The sequence below is a fragment of the Colletotrichum acutatum genome, assembly GCF_030867785.1.
Source record: "Colletotrichum acutatum strain CBS 112980 chromosome Unknown BDZ83scaffold_80, whole genome shotgun sequence".
NCBI lineage: Eukaryota > Fungi > Ascomycota > Sordariomycetes > Glomerellales > Glomerellaceae > Colletotrichum > Colletotrichum acutatum.
Window position 1 is genome coordinate 35,604 of NW_026849074.1, and position 16,082 is coordinate 51,685.

Sequence of the window (16,082 nt, forward strand, 5' to 3'; positions counted from 1 at the left end):
CGGTCTTGTAGTCGATCGCGCCGTCGCTGGCGCTGGTGCTGATATTAGACCGCCGCCGGCGCGCGTGTGTGTGATGTACATTGTGAGGGAATCTGCCCGCCCGTTTGAGCTAAACGGCAGCTAGTAGCCGGGCTCTCTCTCTCTCTCTCCCTCTCTCTCCTGACTCCAGTGCAGTCCTACCGACTGGCCGGCTCACCGCGACGCCGCTTCATTTTACAGCGTGCTGGCGGCTCCTCTACATGAAGTAAAGCGGATGTCCCGTGTTTCCCATTCGGGATTCTCTATGTTCACGGGTTGATTACCTATACAACGAATGGGGTGAGTGCGCTCTCATTCACTCTGGATGAGGTGGTGGTGGTGGTTCAGATGGGGATGACAGGGCTTCGGGGGGCAGTTCTCCATTATCGATCAGTGGCTGCCAGGTCATCATCGTCATCTATCCTCATTTCTAGTCTGGAGACTGGCGGGGGTGGTTGGAGGGCCTCGCGGGTCTGGGAAAGAGTGAAAGTCACTCAACCTGTGGTAGACCGTACGGATACAGCTCTGTGACTGGTGGGCGGGATGAACACGCCCGACGGGACCAAAGATGCGGTGGGATGTACTTTCGTACAGTGCGGTGGCGGGTGGGATTTTGCGTCCGATGTGAGCTTTGTCTTGGGAAGAAAAGAGCGTCCCCATAACCCCCCTTGGCAGCCGCGTAAGCCTGGGGCCCTGATTCATCCTGGTGCGGCCGGACGGCAAGGGAAGGGGGGAGGAGGGTCCACAAGAATCCCATGGCAAGTACCTCGCGAAACGGGGCTAGTTAATAAAGGAGAGGAGCCAGATACAGTGTAATTGCGGGATGAGAGACCGGGGATGCGGTTCAATTGGAGGAAGGGCAGCAATTATCTCTGGCAGACCGGGGGGGTCACCTACAGGCTACTGGAGTAGGCAACTTGGGATAACATCATCAAAGAAGGGGAGGGCCTGTGAGAAAAAGGCAAATACCTGCCGCCAGGTTGGCCAATTGCGTGGGACGGGACTGTGCCCGGCTGGGGTTCGGCGGGTCAATCATGAAGAAACCTGGATAAAGTGGAATGGAAGCATTTTTGGAGCACGCCTACCTTAGCTGGCGAGCGAGAGCTCCAGTTAGCTGAGGCGAGTCTGTGAGGATCAGTGATCACTGGCTAAAGCTGGATCAGTCCATCAAGCTCTAGAACACGTTTAATCGCGTTTAGGCGGCGGGTCTTGTTGATGTCTCAAAGTCTGGTTCTATCTATTTGGGATCACTTGGAGAAATTCCACAGAATGATTGATTCCAGTTGAGCGGCCGCTGCTGGTGCATGATTGGCAATTGCATCTTTTGTCGCGTCGTTATCAATTCTTGATCTAAAAAAGCCTCAGACCCTACGTACCTATTCCCGTTCGCACAGCTACCTAGCTATCTATACAAGGCTTGCTTGCGCATGCACGCCCCGAGCTTTCTAAACAGACTTTGGAGACTGACTCTCCAAGACTCCAGCTGTCGTCCCTTCTTCATATCAAGAAAAAAGCCAAAAACAAAAAAGCAGGCGGAAAAGTGGGGGTAAAGCGACTCCAGTACTGTGTGTGCTCGCTACGAATACTGAGGTACGTAGTATATGTTCCCTAGCGCGTGGGTAAGAGAGTCATTGTCACTGGCCGATCTCATTTAAATGCGGCTCCAGGCAGGGTCCAGCATCCAAGGAGGAAAATCTAGCTTGATGAGATGCGAGCGAGCAAGCCGAAGGTCAGATACTCCGTAATGATGTAGGGGCTGTCGGAGAAGTCTGAAGAGTAGTAGTTACCGAAGGTAATCTATCCGGATGATTCGTTTTCTGTCTGCGGCTGCTCACAGGTTTCGGGCCCATTGATTATCATTAGTGAGTACCCTACCGTGTGTTCTGTCATGGCACGGGAGGTTTATTTGGCAGGTCTCACTCTGGGTTTAGGTAAGGGACAAGTGTTAGGCAGGGCTCCAACAGAAAGACGTGCGCGTGGCAGCATGGCGATGCCTGTCTCATGTTCATGTTTCTCTCGCTCTGTGCCTATCTCGTCTGTGGCCCTGCAGCCGCTGCACGAAGGAGGGGAGAAGGAAGCTGTGTTCGGATAATTGACTTGGCTGATCAGCTGGGCGCAATTCGCTTTGCTGCAGTGTGCTGACAAGAAAAGAGAAGCCGATGAATCCGAAGTCTGGCGATGCCCAGCCTTTTTCCTTCTTATTTTGGGTTTGGTTCCCTCCCTTGGCTTCTTTCTTGGGGAGGGAGGAGCGGAACGGTGGAAGCGCGGTGGAGAGGGTGATGGTCGATGGCAGCAAATAGGGGACGGCTACAAAGCCAAGCCGCGCGGTGTTGCAGGCAAACCAAAGAAAAAACCGAGCGGGAAGCAGCCTTGCCAACTTGAAAGACATTGGATGCGACTGGCTGAGCAGAGATGCAGGGCGGGAAATGAGGACCAAGAAGCAAAGCTCAGTAGTAGGTCGTAGGTACCCTATGGTCGAGCCAAGCATGAGATGGCACCAGCTCCAGCACAAGCAGCACGTCGAACCAAGACACTGGGGCTCATGACAGCAACTGCAGCAGCGAGGAATGAGGTGGAGGAGGAGTGTGGCTGCGCCGTGGGAGTGGAAAAGGGGAACGGACGGGATGCGGTGGAGACGGTGTGACCTCAGGATGGCGGCGGGGACACTTCCAGTTCGACGTAGAAAAGTACGTATTCATGAGCCATTATGTCATCTTTTTATTTTCTTCGTTGTGAGGTCACTGATAGAAGGTGCAACTGTGCAACTGCGCAGAATCGCAGATTAACGTCGCCCCGCTTACCTCAGCACGCAATTCGCATCTTATCTCTTTCCCATCTGGAACCCACCTACAGTTTCGCTTCTTGCGCCAGGTAGATTTACACAATGAAACCGTCGTGGAGATACAAGTGCCGCTCGCAATTTACAGCCTCTATCCATCAACATCTACTCAGGAGCCAGCATGGAGATTCCATCCACGAGACGGCGCACAACGTGCAATGTATCGACCCAGAGAGAAGCAAGAGCAGAGCACGCGCCGACGATACCTACCTTACGATAGGTACTCCAAGACCCCAAGACTCTCCAAGCACCAAGGGAGCACAACGGACGAATCGACGAGGGCGGTGGCGTCTGCAACGGTTGGTAGCCCATCTCAGACACCCATGGAAATTCAGCCACTTTGCAGCGGCTTCTCTTGGCAGGAGCGGTGTTACACACTTAGCCACAGTGCTAAAACTGGTCAACTGGCAACGGCTCTTCCGGGACAGCCACAATCGACGACGGAAGTTACTGTGTGGTGGACAGTGCGCCCTCCCTTTCGCGACTTGCCCCAAGTGCCCAGCGCCAACTCCATGAAAAAGGTCTCGGATTTTTGAGCACTGGAACATGTTGCTTGCTCCCTGTCGACTGCCGTGCGTAAGGCAAGCGGCGATGTAAGGTAGAAGAATGAAGCAATGCGCCAAGCCAAAGGCCACCAGGGAAGAGGGTCGTCTGTCACTCTGTCTGAGTCTGACTCTAACGACAGCAGCACGGAGTATTCCCGTGTACGACTTTGGAAAACTTCTGTGCGTATTTGCAGGTAGCACGAACAGCTGTAGACTGCTGAGCTAAGGCACTCAGTCAGTCAATCAGGTTCCGCCATGCTGGCTGCAGACAAGACAAGAGGCAGCACGGCTAAGGTCTCAACCGTCACCGATGCGGCACCGATGCGGCGATACCAAGCATCCAAGCCGGACGACACGGCAAGTCTGATATCTTGGGTCATCACCCACCTCACCCACTGAACCACCAACATCAGACCGTCACCGTCAGCCCGGCCCTGAGCTAGCCAATGCCATCCGGCGCTTGTCAGCGCCTCCTCTCGGTGCCTCCCCATGGCTTGATATTCCGATGGTCCCAAGATCCTTGGGTGCCCACGACTGGACCCAGTAGGCTATTTCCTAACACGCGTACTGGCGTACCGACGTACACAGAACAATGACAAGCCCAGCCCATGCCATGCGACGCCGCGACGTCCACCGCTAAAGTGTGTGCGAGTGTCTGGGCGGGACGGCAACTTTGAGACGCCTGTGTGCGTGTCCCTCTTCTCGCATCGCCCAGGACGCGAGGGACTCCCTTCTGTCCATCAAATCTTCAAGACATGCGTACCATGAGAAAGGAGATTGATGTGCCGGTCAAGCTGATTATCATGTATCTACCTGATGAACCAGATAGCGCCTGGAACTTCCGTTGGAAGTATCGAAAGGCGGACGGCGAGATGACTTCTCCCTCTCCGCCAGTCCCGGCGTCCCGCCCGCTACGCCACGCTGCACATTCCCTCCCCCCTAAATTGCTATCCGAGGAAAGTACCTCGCATTGGTATCTTTCCTCGCACCTGCACCGCACCTTTCACCAGCGTCTCCCTGCTCCTTCCGCACCTCACCTGGGGCTGCGTGGCTGCTTCCCGCTCCGACGCCCTCCTCTCTTAGTGCCGCCCACCCATCCCTTCCTTCCTGCCATGCGCTGAACAAGTCTACCTAATCGTTTGGGGCATTTGGGACACCGCACCGCCGCATCAGCAGCAGCAGCAACAACAATCCAATATCCGTACCTTACCACCCTGCAGAGTACGGACGGGATACTTTGAGACTTGATGTGTCAACAACCACCAAAAAATACCTTGGTCTTAGCTCAATCTTGGCCCCTCCAAGTCGTCGTCACTCCGGGCCCGTTCTTCCTTCTTCCCTAATCCTCCCTTTTATTCCGTCTTGTATTATTACACTTCTTTTTTGACCTCTGCCTCCCCCCTCGAGACTCCCGCCCGTCCAATCCAATCTTGGACGAATCATCCCGTGCAGCTGGTCCACATAGTCAGACCCTGCTTCCAATTTCCTTTCCGCCGCTTCTTCCCCGGACTCGAAAGGACTATCGACGCTCTCGTAGTCTAGTCCACTACTCCGTACCCGTACCTGTCCCAAGGATCCAGAGGTACCTGAACTGGAATTCACCAACTCAAACTTTAGTGCGGCTCAAGTCAAAGCCGTATCAGTCGACGGCGCGTGTCTCTCTCCATCTCTCTTTCGCGTCCACGCATGACCATCTACACGCCTGTCTTTACCGAGAAGAGCAGCACACCAAGACAAAAGTAGACGATACCGAGACCAAGGGGTTTGACCACGAGGGCGGGAAGAAAGGAGTATTCTCAGCGGCAGCAGGCGCCTCTTGTTCCTCTGGCCTGACTGTCTGACAGCTCTTGGAAATACTGACTTTGGCACTTGGCCTTGGCAATTCCTGCCCTCAACCTGAACCCAGGGGAAAAAACTCTCCGCCCATCTCCATCCGCCATCTGTCACCTAGCATTTCTTGCCACAGTCGACCCCTACCGCACATTTCTTCCCCTTCCTTTTACCCTCCAACCCCTTAACAACGACGACGATCCTCGAGTCCTGAGAGTGTGCATATTCTTCTCTACTTTCCTTCCTTACTCTCGTTACTGCCGGCCCTTAGGTGTTCATTTGGTTCGTTTACCGTCTTTCTAATACCCCAAACTGCACTTTCGACCTCTTCTCTCTCGTGGATATCGCTTCATCGCCGCCGTCGCCAATCAACATTGCACTGCACTGTACTGCACTAGCTTGCTTGTCCGCTTGTCAACCCCCCAAATTCGCCCAACCTGGATCTCAAGCCAATCCGGCAGCTAAATGAAACCCGAGTCGCACCCATGTTGATGGCTCTGAAAGGCCGCAGACTCGTTCTGCTGGCCGCTTTCGTCATCGTTTCGGCGCTTCTCATCTTCTCACAGTCCCTCTACCCGGAGAACCTAAGCTGGGTAAGCTTCTTTCCTTTTTGTTTCCCGTCGTTACTTCAAACTTCTTGTCGTTTTTTGATCGTCGTCGCAAAGTTCCCCGTCTACTGGGGCAGTTTTTTTCCCCCCAGGGGAGGAAGAATGCGCGCCCACGTGCCGACTTGGGCTGAAACTTCGACCGAACTCCTCGATGCGGAATTCTGAGACACCCGTTGTTGCTGTTTGCGCTTGACATTCGAACTGACAATGGCTTCCTCCCACAGTCCGATATCTCAGCTTCTCTCCCCACCGGAAGTAAATCCTCCGCGCCATCCACCAAGGGGGCCAAACCCGCCCGCGCAGGCACCGGCCGTTTCCATTTCCTGATCGCCGCCAGCGCCCCGAACTTGCAGTTCTGTCGCGCCCTCGTTTCGTCCACCGCCAACCGCTTCGGCGCACCAGTCATTGCAGGATGGAACGGCACCGGCGAGAACGATGCTGCCCAGTCTCACTTGGCCAAGATTCGCGTCGTCACCAAGTACCTCGAGGACCTGCCCGAATCCAGCAACGATGATCTCTTCATGATGATTGACGGCTATGACGTTCTTCTCCAGTTTGGCCCCGATGTCTTGATTGAGAGATATTTCAAGGCGGCGGCCAAGGAAGACGAGCGAATCATCCAGCAGCTGGGACCCGAAAGGGCCCAGAGTCTGGCTGGTCCCATGGGCCGGCATATCTTCTTCGGCGCCGACAAGGTCTGCTGGCCCGTGGACTGGCGGCGTCCGGCTTGCTGGGCGGTTCCTCCGGTGCCCAACATGGACGGCCACGAGTTCGGCCCTCTCACGAACACTGGCGAGGATATGGCCTTCAACCACCCCCGATGGCTCAACAGTGGTACCATTATTGGTCCCATTAAGGAGATCCGCGAGATGTTCCGAGCCACTCTCGATCTGATCAACGAAGTGTACAACCCGGAATACGAGTTCAGGGAGAGCGACCAGTTCTACATGAGCGACGTCTGGGGTCTGCAAGAGCTCGAGAGAATCCAGATGCAAAAGGAGGAAAATCCCGATGCCGCTGTGATGCTGCCTCCAGAAGACGGCTGGGTCCCCGAGTTGGAGCCCGCGTACAGCTACAACTTCCACATCGCCATGGACTATTGGAGTCTGATGTTCCAGACATGGGCTGGCTACGGCGAGTGGGTGGACTGGCGCAAATTTGACCGCCCTCTGTACTCAGTCGAAATCTCGCAAAACTACCGCAACAGTTCTACATTTGTGCCTTGGAGCTTGCATATGCAGGCGGACGGCATGAAATCGCTCAAGCGCATCTTCAACACAACCGAGGACGAGACCATGGGCGCAACGGTGAACGAGCTGATCCGCAAGTCTGAATTCGGAGCCAACATTGTGACCAAGCAGACGTTCCCGCTACTGCACGTCACCGGAGAGAAGGGGGCCTTGGACGTGTTCTGGCCTCGGATGTGGTTCTTCCCCTACGGCCGCTCGCTGATCCGTTCCGCTATCAACTGGTTCCAGCAGGAGGAACACTACATGCCTGAGCTGATTGACGGCCGAGTGTGGTATCCCGCACACCCTTACCCCAAGGATATTCGGGAGAACGACGGTGGTGCCTGGTCAGACACTGCTAACGACAACGGGACCGTGTATTGGCTGGGATTCGACCAGCTGTGCGCAGAGCACCACGGTATTCTGTTTGGTGAAGATTAAATGAGGGTACTCCGTGAAGGGGGACGAGAGGTTTTTCTCGCGCGTTACTTGGTTTGAGCATATTTGAGCACCTTGGAATTACGAGGTCTGGAAAATACAGTGCAGGTTCAACGGGAATCACCTGCACTAGATTCGCAGCATAGGAGCTGCTTGCAGTCAGTACTGGAACAAGAGTATCCGTACTACAACAAAATGAAACGGCCGGCTTTGTATGTTGCGCTGAGCATACTACGATGCAATACCCGCCATATTTGTGTGCCTGTTTTTTTCTTCACATAACAGCGCTGTCTGGTATCGTGTTTGAGTATGTAAAGCATACCGACCTGGAAGCAATAGACAGACCGCCGTCAGTAAGACGGACGGCAGAATTCAAGACAACCCAAATTTGAGATCAACTGGAAGTGCTGTGATGGATCATCCGGTAATTGGACGTGTCTAAAACAATATTCTTGGCTGTCTCGGGCTTGCTCCGACGAGATGAAGTCAACTTTGACTCTCCTCTCCCTGCTTTCGCTGCTACAGGGAGCATGTCACATTCTACGGCGCCATTTTTTCGGACTTGACGTAGGGCTGGGGGATCCAAAAGAGCACTATCGAGCGGCGAGAGGAGAGATGGCGTCGTCTTAGTTTTTCGATAAATTAAGGTTTTTTCCGGGTCGCCCTGCAGGAGTAGCTGAGGCCTGCCTCTCTTTCCGAATCTGGACGGGATTGGGGTCACTTTCTTGGCGTGATTGGTTGGGTGGTCACGGCTGATGGCGTTGGAAAGGCTCCCAGCAGGCGGCGGCGGCGGTTCGCCAAGACGACCCGGGCCGCGGCCATCTCAGCCTGGGGTACTTGTGCAGGTTTGGTATTCACCTTTGGAGGATGAGACTTTGGCGTTTTTTTTTTTTTTGGGAATCTAGCAACCTGAGTCTCGTGATGTGACGGGGGTTTGAGCTGCGATGCATCAAGGGAGTAAGTAAGTGGTTGATTTTGCGACAAGCTTTGTCGTGAGGCTGAATCGGAGTGAGACTCGACCGAGTTGAGCATGAATATGCGCGAAAGAAAGAAATAAAGATGATATGCAGCAAAAAGAAAGTCTTTAGACGTCGGAGAAATAGAGAAAAATGAAGACGGTCGCTTTGCACGACTGCTACTGCCCAGAGGCGGATTCGAACCGCCGTCAACACGGATCGCTGTATAGAAGAACCACAACGTATCATCCTAACCAACTAGACGATCTGGGCGAGTCGATGAAAGAATGGGAGGGCGGAGGAGTCTGAGGTAAGCATCGTGGTGGGTTACGGGTGGGTTTTGCGTGGTTGTGGGGGGGAAGGAGTGGGTAGTGAGGTAGTGCTAGTGGATGGGTTCTACATCGTGAGAAATTTGGGGATCTTCGTATGGGCAACATTTGGAGGCTTGGGGATCCAGCAAGGGAGAGGAAGAAGTCGGATGTGGATTGGGTGATGGGAGATCAAGGTAAGGTTCTTGGCTTGGGAGGGGGGAAGTAAGACGGGAGTCATTCGAGGGTTTGTGGATGTTTGGGCTGCAGAGTACAGTCAGACGGGATACGGGTTCGTGGCGGAGGCTTTTTGGTGGTTGTTTGGTTGGTTGGTTATTGAATGATTCGCGTGAGCACTTGCGCTGCTGCGCATTTTTGGCGATTCGATTACTCGAAAGACGGAACATTTTCCTCTAAAAAAGATAAGAGTGGTTAGTAGAGTTTTGGGCTGATGTTGTTCAAGGTTGGATGGTTCATCCCATCATGACTATTAGGCATGCCCGCTCCTGCCTTTCCTTGGCGTAGTCTAATGCAGCTCCAAAGTCGGATGTGGTGGCACGGTCTCACGACGGTTGTTTGCAGTGTGCGGCTATCGACGATCACGAGGTTCGTGAGGGTTGGTCTGGGACAGCAAGAGAGTGGTTCTGAAATCTGAGGTGAGATGCGGGACTGGGCGATCCCGATCGTAGGGCTGGGCTGGTTGGATGGATGGATGAACGGATGTTGATGGCTCTGGTCTTACAACTGATGCTTGATGCAGTCATTTTTGGCGGGATATGCACGACGGCCTTCCCGTGAAGCTAAGGCTGTGGAAGATTGAAAGTTCTCGAATGGTGAGTGGCAGACGGGTAATGTGATGCCTTGAAGTTTGATTCTGTCATTGTTGTCGTCACTTGTTTAGTCAATTTAACCTACTGCCCATCCCACGACATATGTATAGTCCAAATTGGTGCAACCGTATTTGTACGTCAACAACAAAAGTATTACCTAGTAACAATACCAATAAAGTCCCAAAACCCGGTTGACGCATTTTGTCGTGGAATTATCCGGGTCGAGAGCCTCAAAACGGTTGCCTTCAATGCCTCTCTCAAGATGTCTGCAGTCAGTTGGTTCACCTACTCCTCATCTTTGACGAAATGAACCTCCCAGTCACCTGCCCCAAGAGGCAAGAGTACGTTGCTCTCCCCTGTGCCGTCTCTTCCCTCCCAATGCCCAGGCGCCTTTTGAATGGCTCAGCGAGATGCAGATGAGCGGCACTGCCCGCCTGCTCATTTCCATAACCTCTCGCGCCTCTTCAGCGATTGAAGAAGCTGGCCTATGGCAGGCGCCTCAAATGATACAGTAAATTCCTAAAATTGTCATTTGGGGAGGCTTTGTCATTCAACTGCAGCCCCCTTTCCCATCCAATTGACGATGGATCTGATTCCTCTACTACCTTGAGCTCACACTCGTTCCCCTCAGCCATTCTTTGAGAGCAGGTGACTTGTAATGTCATCAAGGCTGAGCGCCTCCACGGTCAGTGATTCCAAGACTCGTCTTTCTTGTCTACACTACGTTCTTAAACGGGAATGGTCAATGGATGCCTTTTTTCTTGCCGTAACTCTGCGTCACCAATCCACAAGAAGCCACCGAAAATTGAGTCCTCAATGATGGGAAGGCGGCCCCCGCCAAGCGAGTCCTGCCCTGTGCAACCACCCACCCCCACGATCCACCCAAATGATGACAAGAACACCACATTTGCGCTTTCCCGCTTACATTACCTACTCACCCAGGTAAGGTAGGTACTTTCCTAAACACGATGTAAGCCGCAAGGCGACCAATCAGGGCAGCAAGAGCCATCCAATGCCGCAAAGAAAGGTATCGGATGCTACAAACTCTTATTCTGGTGCCTGGACTGCTTCTTGCCCCGCCTCTCTTCTGCAATGCTGTGCCCCCGGGCTCTTGCTCAACAAATAGCCACAAGAGTCATCCCTCACCGCAGCGCCTGCCTGGTCCTTCCCTATTACCTATTCTGTGCTCCCTATGTCAGACTTCAGCCTCGTTCTTGGCTGTTTTCTTCCCACCCTTCTTCCGGCGCAAGTGAGCAGCTGCGGTGGAGGGAAGCGAACGATGCAGGAGAAGAGCGCGCATGCGCGCTCTTCCAGGTTCCTCTCGTCTATGTCTCTCTCTCTGGAATGTCCGCATCTCGCTCGCGAATGCCTCCCGTCAGCTCCTCATAGGGTAGCCTTACGGGTTTCCTAGCTCTGTTTCCTCATGCCTCTTCTGTGCCTCCTGCGTGCCTTGTCCGGTACTTGTGCTTCCCACAGTTCGTCCCCCTGTTGATATAAGAAGGGAGTAGCCGCTTCTTCACCCTGGGAAGGTAAAGATTGCAAGTTCCACGATATCCACTCAACGTTCAAAGAAACCCAGGCTCAACCAAAACACTCGGCAACTGATCCAGGATACCCTCTTGACTTCTGTTTCTCCCTTTTACTTTGATTTGACGTCCATTCCTCCATTCACCGCCCCATTGACGTCCGTTCTTCTACTCCCATCGCATTTCGTTACCTACACCTAGAACCTACGAGAAAACACCGTCCTCCCTCTTCTTGCTGACAGGTCACTGCTCATTATGGCCGCCCCAGCCGCTAACATGAGCTACTCTCCAAAGAGACTGATCGTGTGCTGCGACGGCACCTGGATGAATTCGTATGTCATGATATCAACCCCCCCCAGCTTAGTATTACTGATCTTATTTGCTGACTGAACCCCCGTAGAGAGAGTGCATACGTTAAGCCCACGCTCCTCAAACCCAAGGGGTCGCTTCAGATCCCCTCAAATGTGACTCGCATCTCGAGGTGTTTTCGCCGAAGGTGCAGCGATGGCCGGATGCAAGTCATCGAGTACGAGTCTGGCGTCGGCACGGGCAGCAATACCCTCGACACCCTTACTGGCGGTGCTTTCGGTCTCGGTCTCGGAGAGGTACGTGTCTCCTTTTCCCATCCGACTAGGGGGTTTGGACAAGTACTCACATGCACGACAGCGAGTTCGCAACATCTACAGCTTCCTCTGTGCCAATTACTGCGACGGCGACGAGATTATCCTTGTCGGTTTTTCTCGTGGCGCTTACATTGTCCGTTCTGTTGCTGGCATGATTTCCGACCTGGGACTCTTGACCCGTGAAGGCGTCGAGCACTTTTGGCCCATCTTCAAAGACATGGAAAACTGGAACAACCACCGCTACCGCGACGAGTTCCCCACGATGCCGTTCGATAACAAGCCCAAGGGTGAAGGGGCAGCGGAAGTTTACAGGGCCAGGCTGGAAAAGGTAAATCTGATGTTCTCCGTGTTGAAGGAAATTGGACACTAACCTGCATAGCTCGGCATGACCCGTGTCAACCAGAACGAGGGCCACGGGGATATCATTAAGGTTAAAGCAGTCGGTAAGGATCCCCCAATGCCGGCGAATCTCCACAACTAACAGAATCAGCTGTCTGGGACACTGTCGGTAGCCTTGGCATCCCTCAAATTGCCTGGTTGAACAAGCTCGGGATCTATGCGTCGAACCGCGAGTTCAGATTCTGGGACACGAGCCTGTCTGACAGAGTCGAACACGCATTCCAGGCTCTGGCTCTCGACGAGACGCGCTACTCCTTCCAGCCAGCTGTCTGGGAACGTCTTAAGGCTAACAGGCATACGACTGATCTTCGACAAGTCTGGTTTCCAGGAAACCACTCAAACTGCGGTGGCGGCTGGAACGATCAGGGAATTTCTAACATCACTCTTGCCTGTAAGTCTACGTCCATGATGCCTCTGATCATTGACTAACATTGAGATTCAGGGATGATGGATCAGCTGGCATCCATTGGCGTCGAGTTTAACCACCTCGCACTCGAACGCTGCGTGCAGCAGTCCAATTCGTTTTACCGGGCCCAAATCAAGAACAAGACCATCAAGTGGGCAATGGAGCCCGTCTACGGCCAGAACCACCCCCTTCGGCCTTGGGGTCTCGGTTCTATTCAGAAGACATCGAATCTTCTCTACACCTTGGCCGGAAAGATCATTCGCTCGCCTGGCTTGTACAAACAAGTCAATGCTCACACGGATGCTCGAACCGCTACTTTCCTTACGGACACGAACGAGCGCATCCATTCATCGGTCCGCATCCGTCTGGCTTGCAAGGGCCTGGGTTTGAATGACCTTGGAGAGTGGGACAATCCGGCCATGAAGAAGAATTGGCGGCTTGTCTATTCGAAGGCGACTTATGAAGATCCGGTTCCGCACCATCCAGTCTGGGAACCTGATTCGGATCAGCAAGAGTGTATGAAGCATCCTGCAGACGCCGACTCTGATGGTCGCTGGGTCTGGGAGTATTGTGGCCCTAAGGAGAATGCTCCTACCAGTCCCAACGGGAGGACTTTGGTAGAGGAGCCCCTGGGGCCGTACGAGCGTCACTTATTGAAGTTGACCGGTGGTGACCCCAATGTGTATCAGTATGTGGCATCAAAGGAGGGCACTAAGCGCGCTCTTGAAGTAGAGAGCAGCTAGTGCTAGATTTTGTAGCACGATAAGGCGCAGAGATACCCTTTCCCCTCATAGCATAGCTTTGGCGTTTGGCTGTTTTCGAAATATGGTATTAGATTAATAGATTGGCATTGTATACTTTGTCTTTGGTCATCAGCTTACACGACGCTTCCTCTCTTATAAATATGCTCTTCGAACCCTTTGCCTGCATTTGTCAGTATTCTTATAGGAACTCCCCAAACCCTTATCCGATGTATCTGCCGGCTTCCGACGCCAGCTTCCGATCGGGATGTCTTGTTGCTTGGGTGTCTTGCGATGCTGACCAAGCCGCGAAAGGGGACCCCACTCACCTCCAGCCCCCAAACGGCCGACGATCCGAGAACGAGCACGATGTCAGGATACGAGAGTGGTCCATCCACGGCAAACATGTTTCCTAAATGGGCAATTTTTTAATGATGGTTGCGACAACGACAACGACAACTATTATCACCGCAGCTGCTATCGCCACTATCGAGCTAGTCAGTCCACTCATCTCTAGGCCAAGTCCCACGTTAATTCTGCCGATCAAATGTTTTAAAGTTTTTTACTTTCTTCCGGAGCCATGTGCCGTCTAGTAAGTGTACACGTTGAAGGTGGTTTGTTCAGGCGCGTTATTGGAACAAGCTTATTGCCCAGCGTGGAGTTAAATTTTGGACGGCCCCAGTTCGTCATGCAAGGTTAATTCTAGATTAAGACCTGTCACTAACCTTCGCCCTCTTCGTGTTCGCCCGGTCACGGAGGTAGGGAAGCAAGAATTCTTTTCAGACTCACAAGGAAAAGCGTTATGGCCGATGCGGTGTAAGTGAGGGGAGAAGACGCTAGAGAGAAGCAGACTAATACCTCACTCATGGTGACATTATCTCATGAGGTGGGGTCGGTCGGGGCTGGAGGTCCCCACTGGGTTTGTAAGTCTACCGCGCGCGTCGGCTCTTTTATTTTCCCACCTTTTCTAGTGTAGATGCTGCTTGTGACGACGATGGTTACCAAGTTTTTGAGGCTGCCACGACTCGTGAAAAGCCAGAACATGGCAAAAAGTTGCGTCCTCGAGAGCAGCATTGGCTAGATTATTTTGAATTATTCAGCAAACGAGTGGTACGAACAGAGCTGTGGTGGGAAGATCAATGCCGTTGACCGGGCCGTAGTCTCGTTCTAGACTTACACGGCAAGATAGTATAAGCAATAGAGCTTATGCTCGACTCTGCTATATAGAGGACGTAGTGCCCTCGTAGTATGACTTCTCATCAGAGAATCGTCATCCTCATCATCCTCAGCTTCGATCCAGGACTCGGATTATACTCACACGCTTCACCCCATCATCATTGACTTACACCAAACTCCCCTCGCCATGATGATCGGCTCAACTCTGCTGGCCGCCAGCAGCCTCGCCGCCATGGTCGCAGCATACGACACAACCTTCGGCTTCAACGGCGCTCCCATCATCGAAACCCGCACCCTCGACGAGATCCACCAAGCCGCACTCGCCGAAGGCGGCATCGTAACAGCCTGGCACGGAGGCGACGAGACGAACCAGCAAGACGGCCTCAAAGCAGCCTTTGAAACTCGGTTCCCCGGCATGACGCTCAACATCACCGTCGACGTGTCCAAATTCCACGACGGCAATATCGACCGCCAGCTCGCCCTCTCCGCCCCCGGCAGACCGGGCGCGCTGTACGTCGACACGGCGATCCTGCAGACCTTGCACGATTACCCGCGCTGGGACCTCGAGGGCGCGCTGCTGCACTACCGGCCCGTCAACTTTGACAAGATTCACCCGGCGTTCCGGGACGTTCGCGGTGCGTGGCACGGGGTTTCGATTTTTGCGTGGACGTTCATTTGGAATTCAGACCGGGAGGGGGATGGCCCTCAAGAGTTTGCGGATTTCTTGGAGCCGAGGTTTAAAGATCGGCTTGTTCTTACGTATCCTAACGATGATGATGCGGTGTTGTATGCGTTCGATTTGATGTGAGTACAGCTATGCCTTCTGGGCTTTTCCCCTAACCAAAAGCCAAGTCTTCTGTCAAGGAAGACTATAGCTGAGACTCAACTAACACCCCCTTTCAACAGCATGCAACAATTCGGCTACGAATGGTTCGAAAAGCTCCTCGCCCAGAACCCGCGCTGGGTCCGCGGCACCGGCACGCCCGTCACCCTCCTCACCTCGCCCAACACGACTGTCTCCGCCACTTTCACCGCGGGCATCGGTCTCCTCCCCATGGCGCCGCTGAACGTGTCCATCCCGAGCCAGGGAAGCTTCGTGACGTGGGCGCAGAGGGCGGCGACTTTCAAGGACGCGCCACACCCGGAGGGCGCGAAGCTGCTTCACAATTTTATGCTGAGCGACGAGTATCAGTCGACGACGGGATCGTGGAGCGTGAGGAAGGATGTGGCGCCGCCGGCTGGGTACCCAGCGATTATGGATGTTAACACGACGAATCCGGTTGAGTTTGAGAGATTTATGGGGGACCGGGTGCGTGTTGAGCGGTTGAAGCTGTTCTTTGAGGATAAGATTGGGACGGCGCAGGGATTGAGTCCTCTTATTGATGACTTGTGAAGGTTTGACTGGAAAAGTTTTTGGTGTGAGCTGTGGTATATGGACTACATGTGATGGACGGAGTTGAGAAGATGGGTGTATAGGAGTTGGCGAGAATTGGCTCTGAAACAATGGCTTCGGTTCAATGTTGTTATCAACTTTGTCGACATCGGCGAGACTTGGACATTTTCAATATCCAAGACGAGTCAGACAATCAATCATGGTCAACGTAGCAGGAT

General features: G+C 53.5%; 4 protein-coding genes and 1 non-coding gene across 5 annotated transcripts; 3 read left to right on the plus strand and 2 right to left on the minus strand.

Moving 5' to 3' along the window:
* Positions 1–2,962: 2,962 nt before the first annotated feature.
* Positions 2,963–3,893, minus strand: BDZ83DRAFT_653960 (uncharacterized protein; the record flags this gene model as incomplete). The annotated part of the gene is made up of 3 exons (XM_060510676.1): positions 2,963–3,211; positions 3,309–3,624; positions 3,790–3,893. The coding sequence occupies 3 exons, from the start codon at positions 3,891–3,893 to the stop codon at positions 2,963–2,965; spliced, it is 669 nt and encodes a 222-aa protein (XP_060362422.1).
* Positions 3,894–5,717: 1,824 nt separating this feature from the next.
* Positions 5,718–7,510, plus strand: BDZ83DRAFT_754399 (uncharacterized protein; the record flags this gene model as incomplete). Its single annotated transcript, XM_060514472.1, has 2 exons — positions 5,718–5,825; positions 6,065–7,510. The coding sequence occupies 2 exons, from the start codon at positions 5,718–5,720 to the stop codon at positions 7,508–7,510; spliced, it is 1,554 nt and encodes a 517-aa protein (XP_060362423.1).
* A 1,136-nt stretch (positions 7,511–8,646) lies between these two features.
* BDZ83DRAFT_t203 lies at positions 8,647–8,736 on the minus strand. The gene has a single exon. It is a non-coding gene; the product is annotated as a tRNA-His (tRNA).
* Positions 8,737–11,382: 2,646 nt separating this feature from the next.
* Positions 11,383–13,298, plus strand: BDZ83DRAFT_653962 (uncharacterized protein; the record flags this gene model as incomplete). Its single annotated transcript, XM_060510677.1, has 6 exons — positions 11,383–11,459; positions 11,528–11,732; positions 11,794–12,078; positions 12,130–12,193; positions 12,235–12,540; positions 12,592–13,298. 6 exons carry the CDS (start codon positions 11,383–11,385, stop codon positions 13,296–13,298), a joined length of 1,644 nt encoding a protein of 547 aa, XP_060362424.1.
* Positions 13,299–14,661: 1,363 nt separating this feature from the next.
* On the plus strand, positions 14,662–15,864 carry BDZ83DRAFT_583125 (ABC transporter; the record flags this gene model as incomplete). Its single annotated transcript, XM_060505617.1, has 2 exons — positions 14,662–15,275; positions 15,378–15,864. The coding sequence occupies 2 exons, from the start codon at positions 14,662–14,664 to the stop codon at positions 15,862–15,864; spliced, it is 1,101 nt and encodes a 366-aa protein (XP_060362425.1).
* Between the last annotated feature and the right edge of the window lie 218 nt (positions 15,865–16,082).